Here is a 20,335-nt window from a genome sequence, read left to right as displayed (position 1 = left end):
GCAGGAGCTTTCAATATGGCCCCCGTGCCCCCAGCATGTCTGTTATTCGTGACGGGGCCAGAGTCTTGGCAGCCCGGCAGCCAGTCCTTTTTGTCTGAACTAAACGACAGAAAGTGACACCGCGCCACCGTAAAGACCCTGAAAGTATCTCTGAACCATTTAGGCCGTCTCTCTCCGTTCTCTTTCTCTCTCCGTTCTCTCTCTCTCTGTTCTCTCTCTTTCTCTCTCTGTCTCTCTCTGTCTCTCTCTCTCTCTCTCTCTCTCTCTCTCTCTCTCTCTCTCTCTCTCTTTCTCTCTCTCTCTCCACGCTCTCTTTCCCTCTCTCTCTCAACTGTCGATTAAATATTGATATTTTTTCCTATATCAGTACCACAGCGGGCACCTTCTCAGTAACCCGCTTAAACAGCCATGACATAAGACTCTTTGACGTGAAAACAGGGCCGCGGTTCTCATACTGTCGGAAGCAATGAGGGGAAAGGGGAAAAAAAAGCCAGGGTAGATCAAATGAAATGGCAGCGCCATGATATTAGTGCAATTTATTGGCTAGTTAAGGTTATGACTCAATGAGATTCATCTAGACACCAACAGAAACATTTCCAGACCCCCTCAAAAAAAAGTTCTGTACTGAAAACTTGTTCTATTGGTGTACTTTTTAAGAGGAATTATTGCATGTCCGTAAATGGAAAATAGCGAGCCTTACAATTACAGATTGGTAGCTTAGGCTGTGAAGGCGAAAGCTTGTCTGGTTGTGGGCTTGACAGAGTGACTGGCCTCTTATTGAGAGAGAGAGAGAGAGAGAGAGAGAGAGAGAGAGAGAGAGAGAGAGAGAGAGAGAGAGAGAGAGAGAGAGAGAGAGAGAGAGAGAGAGAGAGAGAGAGAGAGAGAGAGAGAGAACTTGACAGGCACCCTGCTACTTTTGTGCCTGATGGACAGCTACCTTAAACCATGATGAACACCCGTATGCTGACGGATTTACCACATTCACACAGGCTCACACACGCACAGACTCACTTTACACCACACACCTGACATGCAAGCAAACAAATATAGCACGCCTCAATTTCTGGTCAGGGGTGTTGGGTCAACCGACCTTAGTGAGAAAATATGGAAAAATGCCCTTTTGTGCGTGCGTGCGTGCGTGCGTGCGTGCGTGCGTGCGTGCGTGTCTGTGTGTGTGATGGAGCACGTTTTCACCCAATCCTGTAAAAATTGCATAACGCACATGTGGGATGTCATGTTTCTGTGTTTTTTGCCCACAGGGGCTATTGTTGTCACACACACACACACACACACACACACACACACAGCACTGTCTGTTATTTTTAAACCTTTGCCGGGCGAAAACATCAATGAAGTTTTCCATCTGCCTTTTTTTTCGCCACACACAAAATGTTCTTTCTGACCTTCTCTTTCAGAAGTTCAGAGCATTCAATAAAAATTGCCACCAACGTGATTTGAATATCAGCTGGCCCATCTGTTGTTGGGCTCTTGCCGTTCAATATAGACTGACTACCCGGAAAAGTGTTTATACTTTGTCATTAGTAATGGGATTTTTTTTGCATATAGCCATGCATCATATTTGTGACCTTTTTAAAAGTGGATTTGACTCTGTAAAGAAAGGCGGGGTAAACCGATATCGCGGCCTGAAATGTTTTTTCTTCTTTCTTTTTTCCCGTCGGGCCCTTTTTGCATTTCCTTTTATTTCCCTATTTCATTGCTGACAGACTTTTCCATAAGTTTGCGCAGAGATATACCAGAGCTCAGACAAACTCGAGCGTTGGGGGGGTTTTTGAAAGGTCTCCACCTCCCACCACCGCATAGGAGTCTAATGGCCGTTCTCTTTTCAACATGCTTGCACCCTGGCAGCATTTTTCCTCCCCGACTGTCAATTTGCCTCTTTATCTCTCTGGATTTCTCTCTCTCTCTCTCTCTCTCTCTCTCTCTCTCTCTCTCTCTCTCTCTCTCTCTCTCTCTGTCGGTCGCTGTCGTTGTCACATATGCGCACACACACACATATAGAATCATGCACACACACCACACACACAGACAAAATCACCTCATACTTTTATATGTGTACACACACACACACACAAACACACACACACACACACACACACACACACACACACACACACACACACACACACACACACACACACACACGTAAAAGACATGCGCACACACACACACACACACACACACACACATACACACTGTGGCGGCTGGCACCTGCGCTCCAACTGGCGTGTCATTTCTCCCCTGTCGCTCCCCAGAGGACCTGCTCCCCTCTCTCTAAAGGTCGCCCCAAAGCGGAAAAGATGTCATAATTAGCAGGCCCTTTAAAGGTGTGCCTTTAAAAGATTAAAAACAGCCTTTGCGGAGTCACAGGCAGAGGCAGAAGCAGGCAGGGCTGAGGATGGGATGGGTTGGGGAGGGGGAGGGGGGGTAGGACCTAATTGCATCAGAATCCCATTCCATTTCCCTGGCTTTGGTGTCAGGGCGCTATCAAGAGGCTGAGAGCATCTGTGAGACCACCACTCTCCACCGTAGGATCAACCGGGAAGTCAGCTAATTAATATGGAGCTTAATTTTTCTTACCCTTTTTAACCTGTCCACACTCAACCCTGCTAACACTCCCCTCCATCCCTCACCACCACCACCACAGTCGCCACCCTCCTAACATGTACTCATTCCCCCGGTCCACATGCGCCAAACTATTGTTTGGGCGAAATATGAGAGTCAACGTAACACAATTTCCACCATGTCTATTAGCCTTTTATTATATCAGTGGTGCTTCTCCCCACAAATGTACAGGGCAATTTGAAATGAATTGATTCACACTGAGACTGGATCCTAGACTTGCTAATGATTTCCTTTTAGCTTCCTCCGATGATGCTGACGCCCCTCCAACACCCCCCCCCCCCTTACCCCGCCACCCCCTACCTACCCCTCCCAAGCCCCCCGCCCCACTTCTCCTCCCGCTGTTTCATACCCTTCTCGCTTTCTCTGGAAAACAGCAGTCATTATCACTAACAAATGTGCGGCCCTACCTTTTGTGCCACGGAAGATTTGCTGTAATGGAGCGCCAACAGCTTCAGCATGTAAGCAGAAAACTGTTGCAAACTAGAAGAAGATTGGGGGGGGGGGGGAGTTAACCACGAGGCCGTTTGGGCAGAAGTTAAATCTCCCTTGATGCAGTACTTTTTTATGGTTATTTTAGGGTTATGGCCACAATTGTCTTTAACTATTTAAACGCTTAATGGCTCAGTGTTGTGCATGTGTCTGTCATTGAAACCTTTGGTTGGGCTGTTTGTTTTGGGAAGGTTGTTTGAGGTATTGTTAATGTAGTCAAATGAAAGATATGGGTGTAGGTTTTTGTCCACATAAATTATGTATTTCAGTCCTAAGTTGTTCAATACAGTGGAACGTGAGGGACCCAAGAGTGCAATGAAACAGACTTTGCGTCACCTCCTTTGGCGACATTTGTCTCCCTGAAGAGGCCAAAGCCTTCTCAGCTGATCTGTCACTCCTCTGCAGCGCTGAGCACAGATGGAACAGAGACGCTGAGAAGGAAAGGAGAGAAGCGAATATTCTCCCAGTTGGCTCCAAGTTGGCCGTGTTTGACCCCGAAAAACGAAGTCACAGCGGAAGAGTCTTCCCTTTCATATGTGGTGGTTATATGGCAGCGTTTCTAAGCAAGGCCTTCCCTTTTATCTTTTATGGCTCAAAATTTATTTTACAGCACATATATTTGTACAGTCAAACATCACATGCCTCTCGCCAGGGAGAGAGAGGAAACGTCTAACTGGAAACACACTTCTCCAGCGAGTCCTGTGGAGGACGTGACCAATATGACTTTCCTTGGGCGCAGTACACTCAACTCCACTGAGGAACTGAACCTCATTCACAGTCGCTGGAAGATGGAGCGTGGAGGTTGTTCAAATCAAGTCCATGAACCTGCTTTAAATAAAAGCCATCCCTTCAGGATGCAGGTTCTAAAATTTACATTTATAATCTAAATTGAAAATCTAAAAATTTGGTGAAATGCAGATTTCTTCTGTATTCCTCTACCTTGCAATACGATAACCTTCAGTGGACATCTGGTGCTGCCCTGTGGCGTTGTTGCTTCCTCCGTAGAGTCGACCACAGAGGAGGGGGGCACTGACAGATCGAATTCACTGCGTTAACGAGCCACACAGGCCTCAATTTTTAGGTGGAGAACTCGGGACGAGTGTCAAGTAGGGAGGAAAAAAAACCCTGCTGTCCAATTCAAATTCGATCATGGGCACAAGCGGCAGTACTCCTAAGATCTTGTCTGCTCATCAACTTGCCAGTCTCCAGGCGCGTTGGGTAATGTTTGTCTCCTTCTATGATTGAGTTTTCGCCACTTTTTCGGTTACACCTGACACTTCAACCGTCATCTTGTTTGTAAAGATTATCGGTTAGGTCCTCGGGACGGGAGCACTTCCCAGTGCATTAGCAATTTTAAGCCTTACAAGAAACATTAGAAAATAATGGTTGATTAACAAAGTATTTACTGGTATTCAGCAAGGCAAGGCAACATACACCAAGCTCTTTAATTTGAGTTGATATTTAGCCTGTCAAACCAAATGTGCCTTGTACTGACATATAGTGATGCAGGCCCCTCCTTTAAAAGCATCATTGTGTGCTACCTTACACTACTACAAGGAGGGTGATCTATAAGTCAATAACTGGATAAGACTAAAATCTGGGCAATGTGGTTATAATTGATTGAGATGTCTGGCTTGGAACTTGGGGGAAAGGCAAAGCTATGTCATCTGCAAAGAAAAGCACTTTTGTGCTCCCCAAAGATCAGGAGCAACCCTGAAAAAATAAATAAATGGACATGGCCTCATCTGTCTTGGATTCAATGTTTTGTTAGAAGTGTTTTTTAATACTTGATACCGTACCTCTCCTGTATTGATTGCTTTTTTGACGTTTTTGCTTCTTGCTTTTTTAGTTTGTAATTTATCATGATGATAGAATTTTCATGCGATTGAAAATTCACATTATTTAAAACAATGCCATTAGGCTTTAAAAAGGAACATCAAACTTATTTGTATTTTTTCCAATGATGTTTAGGGTCCATTCACGGTGCCATCTTGATGCCATCTTTGTGCTTATCAAAAAAGAAAAAAAAGATAAAATGCCTCTCTCATTGTTCTCTTCCAACCAAGTACTGTTTTCCATTACTCTTATCAGAAAGAATCCATATGTTTGAAGCCGCTGCAAAGCATCAACACTCTTTTGAAACAGATAGTCAAGATGTGCAGCTATGACTGGAACTGGCTCTTCTCAAACATCCGCTATGGGAAAACTAAACGGGGCGGGGGTGGTGGGGCGGTGTGTGTGTGTGTGTGTGTTTGAGAGAGAGAGAGAGAGAGAGAGAGAGAGAGAGAGAGAGAGAGAGAGAGAGAGAGAGAGAGAGAGAGAGAGAGAGAGAGAGAGAGAGAGAGAGAAGAGAGAGAGAGAGGAGAGAGAGAGAGAGAGAGAGAGAGAGAGAGAGAGAGAGAGAGAGAGAGAGAGAGAGAGATGGTTAGTGTGGCTTCACCAGGCAAACGTTCTCATCTGCTTGTCACAATGAAGGTTCCGGGTGACTGGGCTTAATGTGCCTTCAGCGTATAGAGATCCAGGAATTTCCACACCCCTTGTGTAACCCTTATGCACTTCAAAGGTCACCGTAATGTCATGGTGACACTAGAACGCAATGGCCTCAGATGTATTGAATGTTTGGTGTGCGTGCGAGTGTGTATCTATTAATGTGTGTGTGTTCATGCTTGTGCTTGTGTGGTATTCATTTAGGGAAGGACCGTATTTGGCGTGTGTGTGAATCGAATAATTTTAATAAGGTTAACACATGGTTATTTCTGTTTGTGTGACTTGCGACCATATGACTGGAATTGGTTTTCCTGCATGGCGGCACTTAACTTGAACATCCCCACAACCACCACCACCCACCAGCATCACCATCTAAATTTTGTTTATGCTGCAAAAGCCTCGGAAATCCTGCTGCTGCTTCTTCTCTGTCGTCTAAACTGATGGGTATATCTTTATCATAGGTTTTGATGGCAAAACCATGTCCCCTAACCCACTTTGTCTTGATTTGCCGCCGAAGAATAATACGGCCCCTCGGTTCCCCTCACTCAGTCTCTATCATATATTCCCCTCAGCCGATTTTCAAAATGCAATTCTTTTGGATTGAAACAGGTCCTTAGTATATGCAATGCATTACCCAAAATGAATTACCAGAGACAGTGCGCTCAATCACTTTCTTTCTCTCTTTCTTTATGTCTCTCTCTTTTTTTTGAAGGGTGGGGCTGGGTGGGTAAAGGTGGGGGGGATGCAAGGGGGCTGCTTAAAGAAAAGAACAGTAATCAAAACCTTTCAACCTATTAGAGGGATGACTTTTAAAATTGAATCACGGGGACCACAGGTGCGATAACGACTCATCTTAGTGCCAGGGCCTGAGAGAGAGTGTGTTGTGTTTCTCCCCACCTACCCACGCAGGCAAGATGTTATTTCATGTTTATCTCCATTTTAAAAGCACCACTTGAAAAGTTCCCCCTCCCCTTTTCCAAGACCCTCTTCAAACTGCACTTTTAATAGCTTTCCAGATTTGGTGGTGGTGGTGGGTTTGTTTTTTTTCACCCACTCCCCTCAACTTCCAACCCTTCTTAATTCGGGGAAAAGAGTGTTTTAAGTGGCAAATTAAGGTGAACCTCGAAGGAAAACATGGTGAAATCGATGAACGCCAAGGCACTTACAACTAACACGTGTTCTGCCCATATTTAATTTCCTGCTGCATTATTACTTAGTCATTACGTAGCGCTGGGGCCCAGTGATTTGATCATAATGCATTTTCGTCCTTAAGACTGGTCGGACTTTCCTTCTTTTTTTTCCTCTCTCTCCCTCACTCCCTTGCCTTTCCAGGCAGGTATTTTTGCTGGCTATTAGATCCAGACGGCCACGTCTGCATTAAGTATGGATTTTCACCCGCGCTCACTTAAGATTTGGAGTTTGTCTTAAAGAGGATAATGGCAAATTAAACTCCATCCTCCATTTGTTCAGCAAACCTTGATGGGCTAATTTTATAACTGCTGATTCGCACATTCCCCCAGATTTATCTCTGAAGTGGCTAGGTGGTCTGCTCCTCTCTCTTCCTCCTACCCCACGCAATGAAGGAACTTTTTTCACAAGGCCCTAAGCAATCAAATCAGCTAATGTACTTCGTGTTTTATAAGAGAGAGAGAGAGTGTGGCTTATTTTATGACATGTGAGACAGACGTTCCCATTAATTGCTTCTGAGTACAGTGGTGTGGATTCATTTTGCGAAAAATACTGTCAGCTAAATAGCCCTGTGTTTCTCTCTCTCTCTCTCTCTCTCTCTCTCTCTCTCTCTCTCTCTCTCTCTCTCTCTCTCTCTCTCTCTCTCTCTCTCTCTCTCTCTCTCTCTTTCTCTTCCACAGATTGCAACAGCCGTAAAATTTTTGCAGAACCAGAAAGTTCGTCAAAGTCCTTTGGCCACGCGAAAAGCCTTCCTGAAGAAGAAAGGTAAGGCTCAGTTGTTGCAGTATTTTTTTTTCAGTTGAAGACAGTGAAAACAGAGCAGGGATGTTGTGTTTGTATCCCTCTGGGTTGATCAGTGTCAATGTGTCATGTGTTGTGATTTGACAAGACACAGAGTACTTCTACAGCGCCCATCTTTCAACACGGCGCTCTTTGGCACAGCCGTCTTTCAACATCCCCACTGCTTCCCAGCTGCTCACTCACACTTTTCAGTGGTGTTACTCATGTCTGTTTTTATACATTTTCCACATACATGCAAGAACACATACTCTCTCTCTCTCTCTCTCTCTCTCTCTCTCTCTCTCTCTCTCTCTCTCTCTCTCTCTCTCTCTCTCTCTCTCTCTCTCTCTCTCTATCTATCTATCTATCTATCTATCTATCTATCTCTCTCTCTCTCTCTCTCTCTCTCTCTCTCTCTCTCTCTCTATCTTTTTCTTTCTCACTCACTCACTCACTCACTCACTCACTCACTCACTCACTCACTCACTCACTCACTCACTCACACACACACACACACACACACACACACACACACACACACACACACACACACACACACACACACACACACACACACACACACACACAGAAACACAAAATGCACAACAAAGAAACGAAAGAGCACCCATCCACCCAAAGATTTGTCTTGAATGTTAATCTGATGAGGACATTTGCCTACCAGGTCAAAGGTCATATCCCGGGTCGTGTGCCCTGAGGGGGGTCAGGTACAGGTCGATTCGGCCACAGCGAGCCGCATCCCTGCCACCCCCACCCCCGCCATGGATAGATGACCCACCAGTTGGGACGCATCTCTTTGGCAAACAGAAAATTAATATTGACAAACTCTGCTTGCACCATTTGCTGGAACTGTCAATTATGGTACCTCCCAGCATTTTAAGCCTTTTACTTAATTTAGCTGTTATCATAAATATAGCAGGGGCCGGTCGTGCTGGGGGAAGAGTTGGGGCTGTATCGACTGAACTGACTTGCTTCACTGCGATCATAAATATTTTTTTTTTAAGCTAAAAATATCTGTGCGCCAGGCTGTCACTGTCACTGTGCTGTTTTGCTTTATAAATACTTAACCACATCTACCGGAAAATTGGTCAGTCTCTTTATTTCAGATGAGTAAATGCATTTCATGCCCCATCTTTGACAGGCCAAGTCTTCTTTTTCTTTTCCCCCCATTTACCACTGCTACAAAGGGGGAGTGTCAGATATTTAACACCAGCTTCTATCAAAATGCAAATTTCCATGCTTTTGCAAACCACCTCGCTCTAATCATTTGTTATGATTAGACTATTTGTAATCCATTAAGTGCAATGAGCTTCTCTCTCTGAGGAGCGAAGCCCTCTTAGTTTCCAAATTGGCCTCCTTCCCTCTGCTCAGGTCGACACGGATAATCTGGGTTATCAACTCTGTGTGTGTGTGTGTGTGTGTGTGTGTGTGGCTGTCTGGCTGTGTGTGTGTGTGTGTGTGTGTGTGTGTGTGTGTGTGTGTGTGTGTGTGTGTGTGTGTGTGTGTGTGTGTGTGTGTCTGTGTCTGTGTCTGTGTCTGTGTCTGTGTCTGTGTGTCTGTGTGTGTGTGTGTGTGTGTGTGTGTGTGTGTGTGTGTGTTCGTGGGTGTTCACTTTAATACTCGTTTTGTATCTAAGTTAACACCTACACATGTGTTCACTTCAACACGTTCTGCTTACACAGACTCACCTACATAGAGCCACATGCTACACGGTTATCTTTTTTTTAGCATGTAAGAATCTTTTTTTTGATCCATCGCTGTAACAGTTGTATACATCAGGGACTAATTAATTGTGAAAAAAAAGAAAGAAAAAGAAAAAAATAAGTCGGGGGACTTGGGCCTTGGGCGCTGCGCTGCGTTGCATTGCGGCAGGGGCGTTGTGAAAAGTGAGCCTAAAAGCTCCATGAACAGCGGGGGGAAACCGGAGCCGAAATCCATTGTTGCCGGCTGCTATCACTCACGTGAGTGTGGTGTATGATGACTCCCCCATATCTTTTGAAAATCCCCCCCACCACCACCACCTTCCTCCCCTCCTGATCTGGCCCGCGACTGTCTCTCTCATTAGCGACAATTCTCTGCTTTATTTATAATTCAAAGCCCACGTTTGGTTGTTTGCCCACGTTGAATATATTATGGGGGTTTACATGAAACGGTGGTCTTTAGGTTTCCTGTAGCCTAAGTGTTTTCCGTTAACATGGTATTCTGTTACAAACATTATCAGGTTATGTGTATGTTCAAAAACAAAAAGGAACACGTAAGAAATCATTCTAAAAATGTTTTTTTCCTCCTCCCCCTTCTGCTCTATTAGTACATTAAATATTTATGTCCCAGCCTGCTGCTACGTTTTAATAGGTCAATTTCCCCAGTCAAGTGGGTTCAGAAGCAGCGTATGGGTGCATATGTATAAACCGAAGGGCAGGGATATGGAATAACAAACAAACAAGCAGCACATAGCATTGTCTGTTTACTATACACTGTTGCATGCTTGTCACAGCTTACTAGCCCAGATTGGTCAAAACTTTTAATGTATTCCTAATGAAACATTTTCATCACTGGATTCTTGGAGGTGTTAAAGCGATGGCCCAGAAATTGCCATTTTGTCAAAGCTTCATACTCGTCACCTGAGTGATAACTCAATGCTGTATAAATAGCTACCAAACTGCTTGAAAGCGCCCACAAAATAATGAAAACGAAATAAAGGGTTTGATTTTCAGTATACTGCTTCCCCCCCGCTTTTTTTTAACTCGCTTCACAGCTCCGGCTGAAATCCTGTTTTCATGGTCGCGGCAAAACCAGTGTAATTCAGTCTGGCGCAATAAAAAAATCCACAGACACTTATTTCTGGCGACTTCATCGAGATCTGACAGCTTTTATTGTGAGATTAGAGAGAATGCATCACAGTTTCATTTTTAAAACTCACTTAGATCTGAATATATAGCCGGGACAGACATGATTGAGAAGCGGCGTGCACCCAGGCCCATCAAAACAATGTCACCCCAGGGGCATTAGAGAGCGTCAATAGATCTATACGTTTTGAAGGGTGAGGCACATTCTATCGCCATTCCAATTTGGTGTTGTGAGCAGTGGTGTTTTTGTAATTTATTTTTTATATACGTGGACATTTGGAGATCTCCGAAATGAGGGCATACTTTCCAGGTCACTAGCCTTTTAATTACCAAACGTTGTAACCGTGAGGTTATTGATACAACACACTGGCGGAGCCGATCGCTGTTTACAGCTGCCAGCCGCGACCGACCGGGGGATTTCATTTCGCCCCCTTGAAATATCATTTGATTACTTCGTCTTTCCGTGCCGTCAGTAATTCTGTAAGATGGTGCTTTCCATCCATCGCCCGGCTGACTTTCATGTGACATTCTCCACTTCTCAGGCCCTTTCAGCGGACTAATGTCTAATGTGTAATGCCTGATGCCTGATGGTGGGGGAACAGCGCCAAGAGAGGAGCATGTAGCCACTGTCAGATCTTTATTTCATTATTTAAATGCAAAATCCCATCAGTGTCGTTTGCAGTTGTGGTTTTTAAAAACGTGCATTTTAACCCCAAGCTTACGCACTTACTTAAACTTTTACTGTAATGCTCTTTACAACTCCCTTAAAACCCATTGCCGCGGAAACCATCAACTTAACAGTAAGTCATATGGAAAGGCCAGTACAGTATGCTGAGAAAAGCGGCTTCTTCTGTTCTCATGGCAGATGTGAAGTTATGACTCAGTGTCTTGGTGGTGGTCAGTGTTACTCTGCACTTACTGCCATACATTGGTTTGGGGGGTGTGGGGTTATGTGTGGGGGAGTAAAGTGGTGGTGCTGGACCCAGGTGATGATCTTATGCCCCAGACAGCTTTGAATAGCACGTCTGTGCTGTAGGGTGAACGGCCCCAAACATTTGCATGTTCTGTGAAAATAGCCTTGTGTCAGCACAAGGCCACAGCTGCAGGAGCCTCACCTTGAACAATGTAATTATGTCACTGCGTTGTATCACTTTGTATCACAGCTCAGGCAATTTTGAAGGGTAGGCTGGAAACTAATCTTCTTGGCAAAGTGCTGACTAATCTTGAGCCAATTTTATTTTATTAAATCTTGTGTATTTTTTTTTCACTAAGTAAGAGTCGCACAAGCAAGCAGTCTATCTAAGCTACTACTACTGACATGTTTTCCTCGCAGATGTCTGAATGGGTTCATTTTGTGTCTCGCACGCTGAAACTCGGTTTGATTTTTCTGGTGAATGCGACATTAAAAGCGCGCTCTTAAATACAGTATCACGAAACGACAGCTTGGTGATTATAAAGGGTGACCTTTAATTTTCCCTGTTTATGGCTAATACCCATTAATTAAGTTTAGGGTTAGGCCAAGGTCACTGTAATCACAATTAAACGTAGAATGAACCACAAAACTAATTCTGTCTTGTTTCTTGTTTCATGTTTCTCTTACTGCGCTTAAAAAAGTTTAGGTACCCACAAGAAGTTAATGAAGTGGATGAGTTTTTTTTTTTTTGCAAAAGCCAAACTTACTTCATTCATCCTTTTACTCTGGCTCTGTTTTGACTCATGTAGCGTTTGGTTTGACCAAAACCCTGCTATTAATCATTTATTCTCGTAATGTTGGCCATTACAGACCATAGAAGATGGTTCCTCTGGTTTTTACTCAGTCTGTCCGTTGGTCTGTTTCAGCAAAAGGATTTTGGGTAATGGGTCATCTGTTTACCTTCTACCCCTGCTTTGCCCTCATGGTGGCACGCATTTTACTCTTGAACTTGCTGTAATGAACCGGCTGCGTATGCCTTGCTCTGCTCTCAGCGCGGTGGCCTCCTTGAGCAACCCATGCAATCACACCCCAAAGCAATCACATCCCGCCACCCGGTTAACTGCCCCCTAGCTCCCATCCCACCTCCCCCCTTCAACCCCCACAAGAGTCGCCGGGCTCAAATATGCCGTCCATCTTAATTTCTAATTCGTTTTAATGTCAGTTTTATGTAAATATTTCCCGATTTTACTCAGCTTAAACCGCTAGAAATGTCAAAGCTCACATAAAATAAAACAATATCATCTCCTGGTGGAGTGGAATTTAAATTGGATTCCCCCCTCCGATAGCCAGAGAAGACTCTGTGCTGAGTGGTGCTGGTGGTGGTGGTAATGGGGGGTGGTGTTGGGCAATAGCATGGGTGTCTGTGGATAGGGTGGTGGAGAGAGATGAGGGGGATGTGGTCGGTGGTAGGGGAGGGGAGGGTGCAGGGAGTAGCTGATGAAGAGGAAAATGGGCCGCACTTTGATTACATGTAGCCGATTCTTTACACAATAATCTCCCTGAGATATTATTATTTACACGCACCGGCTCTGCTCTGCTCCAATCTGGCCCCCGCACCGCAAGATGCTTCCTTCTGCCTGTCGGTCGTGTGTCCTACCCCGCTTTCTTTCAAGGGGATGTGTGATTGGTTTCGATACGCACGCACCAAATATGTGCTAATGTTATGTAAACGGATAATTTCACACCATGAATTGACAATTACCTTTTTCTTCCTCTGGCTTTTTTTTTGCCGCACACTTTCGCTGTTTGCACTGCCTTTGATTAGGGCAGAGCGTCTCCTTGTCAGTGTGAAATGATGTCTCAAAACAAGGAAGTTTCATTTGCCGTGTCTCGCCAACACCAAGAACATGTTTTGCATGCAGCTTGCAGGCACTCAGGATGTGACCTGGTTGTAGGTCACTTGTACAGTACTTCTATTGGGGGTTCATCACTGGATATCTGCTTCTGACAGTCATGATGTTGGGTTTCAGACCAACAAAATCTGACCTCTGGGCCCTTCTCATGTCATATGATTTCTCTGTAGGCTGCCTTCATGCAAGATTTTTTTTGTTTCTTGAGCTGTGAGATCGGTCTTTTGCTAATGTGAAAAGCTGATTTATGTCTGGATTTGGATGCGGACCAGTTGGACTCAGAGTTTAATTCACCTGAACGCCACTGCACTCGTGTACGGTTCGCTGTCACAGTAAATCACTGTTAAGTTAAGTGTGAAGTTATTGTCCAATATGTGATTTTTCAAAACGCTTGTTTGAAAATCATGACACCCAAACTTGCCAAAAACCTGCCAAAAGCACAGTCAAAGTAACAGAACACAGAAACCAACCAAATGATCAAAAAAATCTGCAAACAAATAAGATATCGCTCACTTAGTTCTTCTCCTTCTCGCTTTTGCAAAGATAGTGAATAAAAGCTGAACATTGCTTCTGAGCGGATGACTTTAAAAGACATTTGCAAACAAAATTCATATATGTGTAAAGGAACCAAATGCAGCCAGCGGGAGTAATCAAAATGCCCCAGGCTCTGTTCACCGCTTCTCTATAGTCAACTCATCTTGACTAAACTAGACTTTCCTATCACATAAAAAATATGGGGGGGGTTACACTCCCATACCACATACGGGCAATTGCCCATGGGCAGCCAGGTTCGAGTCTGGCTTGGGTCATATCCCTAACCAACCCCATTTCTCTCTCCCATTCCTGTTCACTTCTTCACCAAAGTGCATTGCATGAGGTCAATACCAGTTGAGCTCATCTGGACTCCGCTAGACTTTTCTATCACATATAATGTTTGTGGTTGGGAAAGCAACCATTAGCAATAGATCTTTGTCAATGTTTGGTTTCACGCGCTCAGAACCTTTACAGAAGTGAAATCAAAAACGGTACCGAGGCCCGCCATAATACACCATTTGTTTTGAATGGGAAAGACAAAAATGCTGCGGTCCTTAATTTTTAAGCGAACACACGAATATGTCACTTTTCAACATCTTGGGTACACAGGAAGGACCCCAAAGTCAACGCTGGTGGTCCTGAACCCCAGATCCATATCCACGTGGATCAAGTCCAATAGTCTTGACCCGTTTGTGGGGCACACCAGTGTTGACCCCGGTAGTCCTGTTAGTGTCCCTCTGTGCTCAGCGATGATGAAGGGCCATTGGGGAGAGTGGAGGCGCAAGCGGTCGAACACCGCCCGCCCAAGGCATGAAGGTAAAGGTATGGTTCATCATCCCCAATATTAATGGGCTGATGTTTGCAAGGGAGGTTATTTGACTCACCTCTCGGACAAAAATGGCAATGACCAAGGCCCCGCGCGGAAGGCAAAAGGGATTGATGTGGTTATAAATTACTCCACGGCGCCACCTAGCCCCGGCTCTCTACCCACTTTGTCATCAACAGGGAGGCGATAAAGCAGGGAAATGAGAGCAGACTCTGCTTTTTTTTAATACATAAATGAATAAGCTATGAGAGTGGTCATTATTTAGGGCAGGCAATTGTGCGGCGACGGTGGCGGATGGCGGGCAGGCGATGGCCCCGAAAGCACGCACGCACGCACGCACGCACGCACACGCACGCACGCACACACCTTTCCCGGGGACACAAGCCTGACATGCGAAACCCACCGCCATGCAAACGCCCTGCATGAGAAACGGGCCAAAGTTGCATTTCAGCCGCACCATAACCCATTGACCTCCATCTATTTATGACCCCTGACATTATTATTGTATTATATTCCCACCCCCCAACCCTCAACCCACAATTTCATATTCAAAATGTAAGTAATTTTCACTCAAGGACAACTTAATAATTCAGTCCTTGTAGGACAGTAAAACAGCATTCACCTTTTAGCACCCAAAATATTTTAGTAAGCAATTTTATAATTGGTTGTTCGAGCTTGTTCTTAACCCATTAAGTTCAGAAGTGCCAGAATTGGAGAAATGCTTTTTTATGGCTGACCATGTCTCCTTTATGCCATAGGGGAGGGGGAAAAAAAACGAGAGAAGTGAAAGGGGGCGAAGGGAAGGGGAAAAAAAAGAAAACAGCGGTGAAGAAGGTCTTGGGAAATAGAGCTGTAAATAACACAAGGAGCAATGGGTTTTCCTTTAAATAAATACCGATCAGGTTTATGTTGAAAGACAATAGAAAACGTAGCCCAGATATGCAGTTTACAGTATTTATAGCTGTAATATCGAGGTGCCACCACCGTAATTTCATGCCCCAATGAGAATGGCAAGGTCAAAGCGAATGCTTGGGCTGAGCATCTGCTAATGCTGGGACTCATAAACAGGCTGTGTGCGTGTATCAGGTGCACCAAATAATACAGTATAATGAAATACAGAATAGCTTTCCATTATTGTTCCTCTTTTTTTTACGGTGTCATCATTAGATGTAATTTATGTTTGTTGGTTGGAAGAGCGAGGCGGGGGAAAAAAAGCATCCTTTTGTGGGTCCATCTGAAATAGGGGTCTTAAGGGTCACTCCACAGGTTTCTGAAAGTGTAATACATTTCCGGGTTTTTCTTGCAGGAGTGGTGGGTTTTTTTCCCTTTAATATGTAAAACTTGGTGTTCGCTCGGTTGCCTTTGTTGTTTCAAAATGCATCTCTGAAGCGTCTTTCATTTCGACACCACATTGTCTTAATAAAGAGATCACAGCCAAAGGAAATGGCTGAGTGAGCTTAATTTTAACAAGGGACAAAAAATACATTTTAAAATAAATCTGCATGCATTACATTTGTTTTATCTAAAGCATGAGCCCTATTGTGCACGGCATGCAATCCACACACACAAAAGAGCACATGCACAGGCTTTGTTAAAGCACTTCAAGAAAACAAGGCCTTTAAAAAGAGAAAAAAAGGAAAGAAAAAAAAGAGCAAGCCTCTCCTCACATTGCAAGGTGAAAGTAGGCAATGTGAAGTTCCCAGGGGTATGTTTGCTATGCGGTAAGAACGGGCTGGTGTGGGGTTGGGCTGAGGGTGGGGGTGGGGGTGGATAGCATCCATGTCTCACTCAATACTCTGCCACCACCAAGTCTACTGTGGTCAGATGAATGGATGGGTCCAGGGACACGTTATTGCTTATTGGACAGTGAGTGCAGACGGACGGGGGAGCGCGCCAGCTCAGCACGAGGCCTGGCCCGGGTTCCTGGCACCCTTGACTGCCACGCAGGACGGGCCCGGCCAATATTTGCCCTAAATTATTCAACAATTTTCATGGCCATTTTAGGCCCCCAGAGAGGCTTCCTTCTCCAGGTTGGTGTGTAACCGTAAAACAGATCACCCCCCCCCCACACACACACACACCACCCAATGCAACACAGCCGCTTTCACACACATACACACACAGCACATACCCCCCCCTACCACATCTCCTCTCCTCTCCTCGTCTCGTCTCGTCTCTCTCCAGCCTTATAAAAAGGCCCTTCCTTGTGGCTTTGACCTTAACCTCAGGATTTTTTTTTCTGCCTGAGTGATAAAAGTGACTAAATGCTCATTTTAATGAAAATGGTGAAGGTGTATAAATTACATTAACGCCCTTGTGCCCGAGCACAGCTGAACAGAGAATATTCTCCAGCACCCACACCCCCACCCCCACCCGCTCCCCCAACAAAAACAGACGCTTTTCCATCCCACCCCCCAAACACTCTCCACAGCACGTGTTTTAACCCTTGTTGAACCAGGCAAGCAGCAACGACAGTCCTCCAGCGGTGTCATCCGCGTCAGCATTTGGCTGAGTTCAAGAGCGTGTGTCCCTGAGGATGGGGGCTCATCCTCCTGGTGTGCAGTACCTAGCACTGGGCTGCTGGGCTGCTAGGCTGGAGCTGTGGCGCGCTTCAGGTGTCTGTCTCGTCAGCCGGGAGGCTCAGCACGCAAATCCACCACCCCCCAAGTCCCCAGCCCCCACCTCCCCCACCCCCTGCCTGGTCTTTCCTCCTCTTCTTCCCCCTGGGCCTTCCCCAGCCGGCTGAAGCACATGGCCAGCAGCAGCCCCAGCTCTGCTTCTGATGCCTTTATTACTCTAGGCAGGTGGAGTTTGTTTCCTGTGCGTGTGTCTGTGTGTGTGTGTGTGTGTGTGTGTTTTCATTGCGTGCGTGCGCGTGTCTGTGTGTGTGTGTGTGTGTGTGTGTGTGTGTGTGTGTGTGTGTGTGTGTTTTCCTTGCGTGTGTAAAATACCAGAAATGTCTGCTGTCTTGTCTCTTTTTTTCTCCTCTGTTCCTCCTAACATCTAAATTGGAGCAAATCCTCTGGCTCTTTTCCTGTCAATTTCTCTCTCTCTCTCTCTCTCTCTCTCTCTCTCTCTCTCTCTCTCTCTCTCTCTCTCTCTCGCTACAGTGGATTCTGAGAGCTGCTGGAATTGAAAGGTCTGAAAGCCCCTGGGAGCCCCTGTAGTAAACAGCTCTTTCAGCAGGGCCCTATGACGCGGGAGAGGCAGGCTTGGGGAGAAGAGGAGGGAAAAACGAGAAGAGAGGAGAGGAGAGGAGAATAGAGGAGAGGAAAGGAAAGGAGAGGAGAGGGAAAGCCCACTCAGTCACTCAGTTAGGCGTGACGCTAAATAAATAAAGGCGGAGGTGACAGACCTCCAGTGCTGGCTTGGACTAACAGAAGGTCATGGTATCAGAATGGATGTCTCCTTGATGCAATATGTCTTTAACCAGTTACCAGTATGCCGTTTACTGGGGAAAGGAACGGGAGGGGGAGAAGAAAAAAATAGTCTTGCTGCCTGGAAGCCAGCTAACTCCTAAATAGCCTTGTGATTGAATGTAGTTAATTTAATGTGTTTCCTCTCTATCTGAAGTTCCCCCACTCGGGGTGAATTTTGCTTTGCGAGGAGCGCCGAAATAGAGCAGTAATGGGGTTGGTTGCAGTCACCCGTGGATATCATTACTTGTTTACTTACCGATGCCAAATAAGGAAGAGAAAGACACCAAGCAGCCTCATGGAGCGCGGAAACATAAAGCATCCTAGTGCACACACACACACACACACACACACACACACACACACACACACACACACACACACACACACACACACACACACACACACACACACACACACACACACACACACACACACACACACACACACACACACACACACACACACCATCTCCACACAAAAAGGAAATGTTAATATCAGATCCCTCCCCATTCTCTCATGTTCCAACAGGGAGGCTTCTGCCTGCAATTTAATCATCCCTAAAATCATTATCAGAAAGAAAAAAAGATCTGAAGATTAAATTATATTGGCATTTGCAAAATTATGTAATACATTTACATTACAATGAAGAAATTAAAATAATGCATTTTTTTTGTGCCCCGGCTGGGGTTTATGAAGTGTTCCACCTGGGAAATATATACAGCGTTGGTTGGAGGTTGGTGGTCTGCCGTTGATGCTCTCGTTTCTCTCTCGTGGTCCGGTGGAGCAAAGGGCTTCTTTTATGGAGGCTTCTTATGCACGCACGTTTCCTGGATGTCCACATATACCGCGTTCTCTGGGGGGCACTTACGATGTTGTTATTGTGGCTGTTTGTGAAATTGTTCTTCACTCATTCCCCCCTACATATACAACATTGCATTAAGGTCTCGGAGTTAACGTTGCTTTGTCCACTACATGTTGTAATGTGGGCCATAGTGGATGGACGCTCACTCATTGTCCGCATAATGCGTTATATTAGGTATGAGTTGTGTCACACACACACACACACACACACACACACACACACACACACACACACACACACACACACACACACACACACACACACACACACACACACACACACACACACGGTAATAATAGTGTAATATAAAATAGTACAATATAAAATTGTGTAAAGAATGAATGAATTTTGGCCTGTAGGTCAGTTTGTAACGTTCAGTTGTTCTCATACATAGGGTCTGAATGACACTCCTTCGTCCACTACATGTTTTAGTTTATACATGTTGTAGTGATGGGATTTGTGAAAGGGCCTTCCACTCAACATTAAAATGCCAGAAACAAAAAGGGATTTTCAACAGAAGGTCAGTTTATTTGTAGAACAAAGTCGAGAATTAGGTGATTCAGGGACTCGATTGTGTATGTGATGTGTGTTGCATGTGACTGTATGTCTTGTCCCTGTTCACCAGTGACCATGTCAGAATGGTCTTTAACGCTTTAACATGTAATACTTTGTCTTCCTATGTCCTTAAACCAAACCAAACGGATGCTGAGCAGCTGATAAACTCTCTGCTTTGACAGTGATGGCCAGGGCATTTCAGTCACCATTCATTCCCTCTTGAGACAGAAGGGTGGTCCAAGTCTATGCCCAATGCAAAAGCTAATGCAAACAGTCTCTATGGGACATGGTTGTCTGTTGCAGTCTTGTGTTTTCAACCAATTAATCAGCAGTGTGTTGCTGTTGTCGTCTAGTTTTGGCCTGGACATCCCTGGAAAAAAATAACTCTTCAAGAATCGTGGGATGTGATGTGCTGTGATATCTGATGGCTTGTGTTTGTTTTTCTCTTGTGTGTCCGTGCGTGTGTGCGTGCTCCTCTCTTTGCAGGCCTAACAGATGAGGAGGTGGAGCTGGCCATCCAGCGTTCGGGCTGCACGGAGGACCCCCTAGCCCTGGCCCCTGCCCCCCTGGGGCCCCCCATCCTGCACCCGTCCCAGCTTGCCCCACTACCACACAGTGAGTCTGCCCTTCTGCTCAACTCTAGATGCACCCCCCCCCCCCCACCACACACACACACACACACACACACACACACATAGTGTCCCATCCTCAGCCCCCTGGTGATTTACTGTGTCCGTGGGGGAGACACCAAAGGGGCCTCCTCCACCGCAGTGCTCTTAATGCCTCACTACGGCTCATTTTTGCCAACACCATGAATGGAAGTAATGGAAGTGAGCACATTCACTTTGACCCAGAACAGACTAAA

The 20,335-nt window shown here is 45.4% G+C and overlaps 1 protein-coding gene across 3 annotated transcripts in view; it reads left to right on the top strand.

Annotated features, from left to right (window-relative positions):
• Positions 1–20,335, top strand: part of pex14 (peroxisomal biogenesis factor 14) — an 87,607-nt gene that overhangs the window by 28,602 nt on the left and 38,670 nt on the right. For all 3 annotated transcript variants that reach the window (XM_063208908.1, XM_063208909.1, XM_063208907.1), the window contains exons 3-4: positions 7,488–7,572; positions 19,957–20,085. In XM_063208908.1, coding sequence (XP_063064978.1) covers positions 7,488–7,572; positions 19,957–20,085 — 214 coding nt within the window. The remainder of the gene's footprint in view (positions 1–7,487; positions 7,573–19,956; positions 20,086–20,335) is intronic.

Source organism: Engraulis encrasicolus, chromosome 10 (assembly GCF_034702125.1).
Source record: "Engraulis encrasicolus isolate BLACKSEA-1 chromosome 10, IST_EnEncr_1.0, whole genome shotgun sequence".
Lineage (NCBI taxonomy): Eukaryota > Metazoa > Chordata > Actinopteri > Clupeiformes > Engraulidae > Engraulis > Engraulis encrasicolus.
The sequence above is the reverse complement of the archived record's forward strand: the minus strand, read 5'-3'. Positions and strand labels throughout refer to the sequence as shown.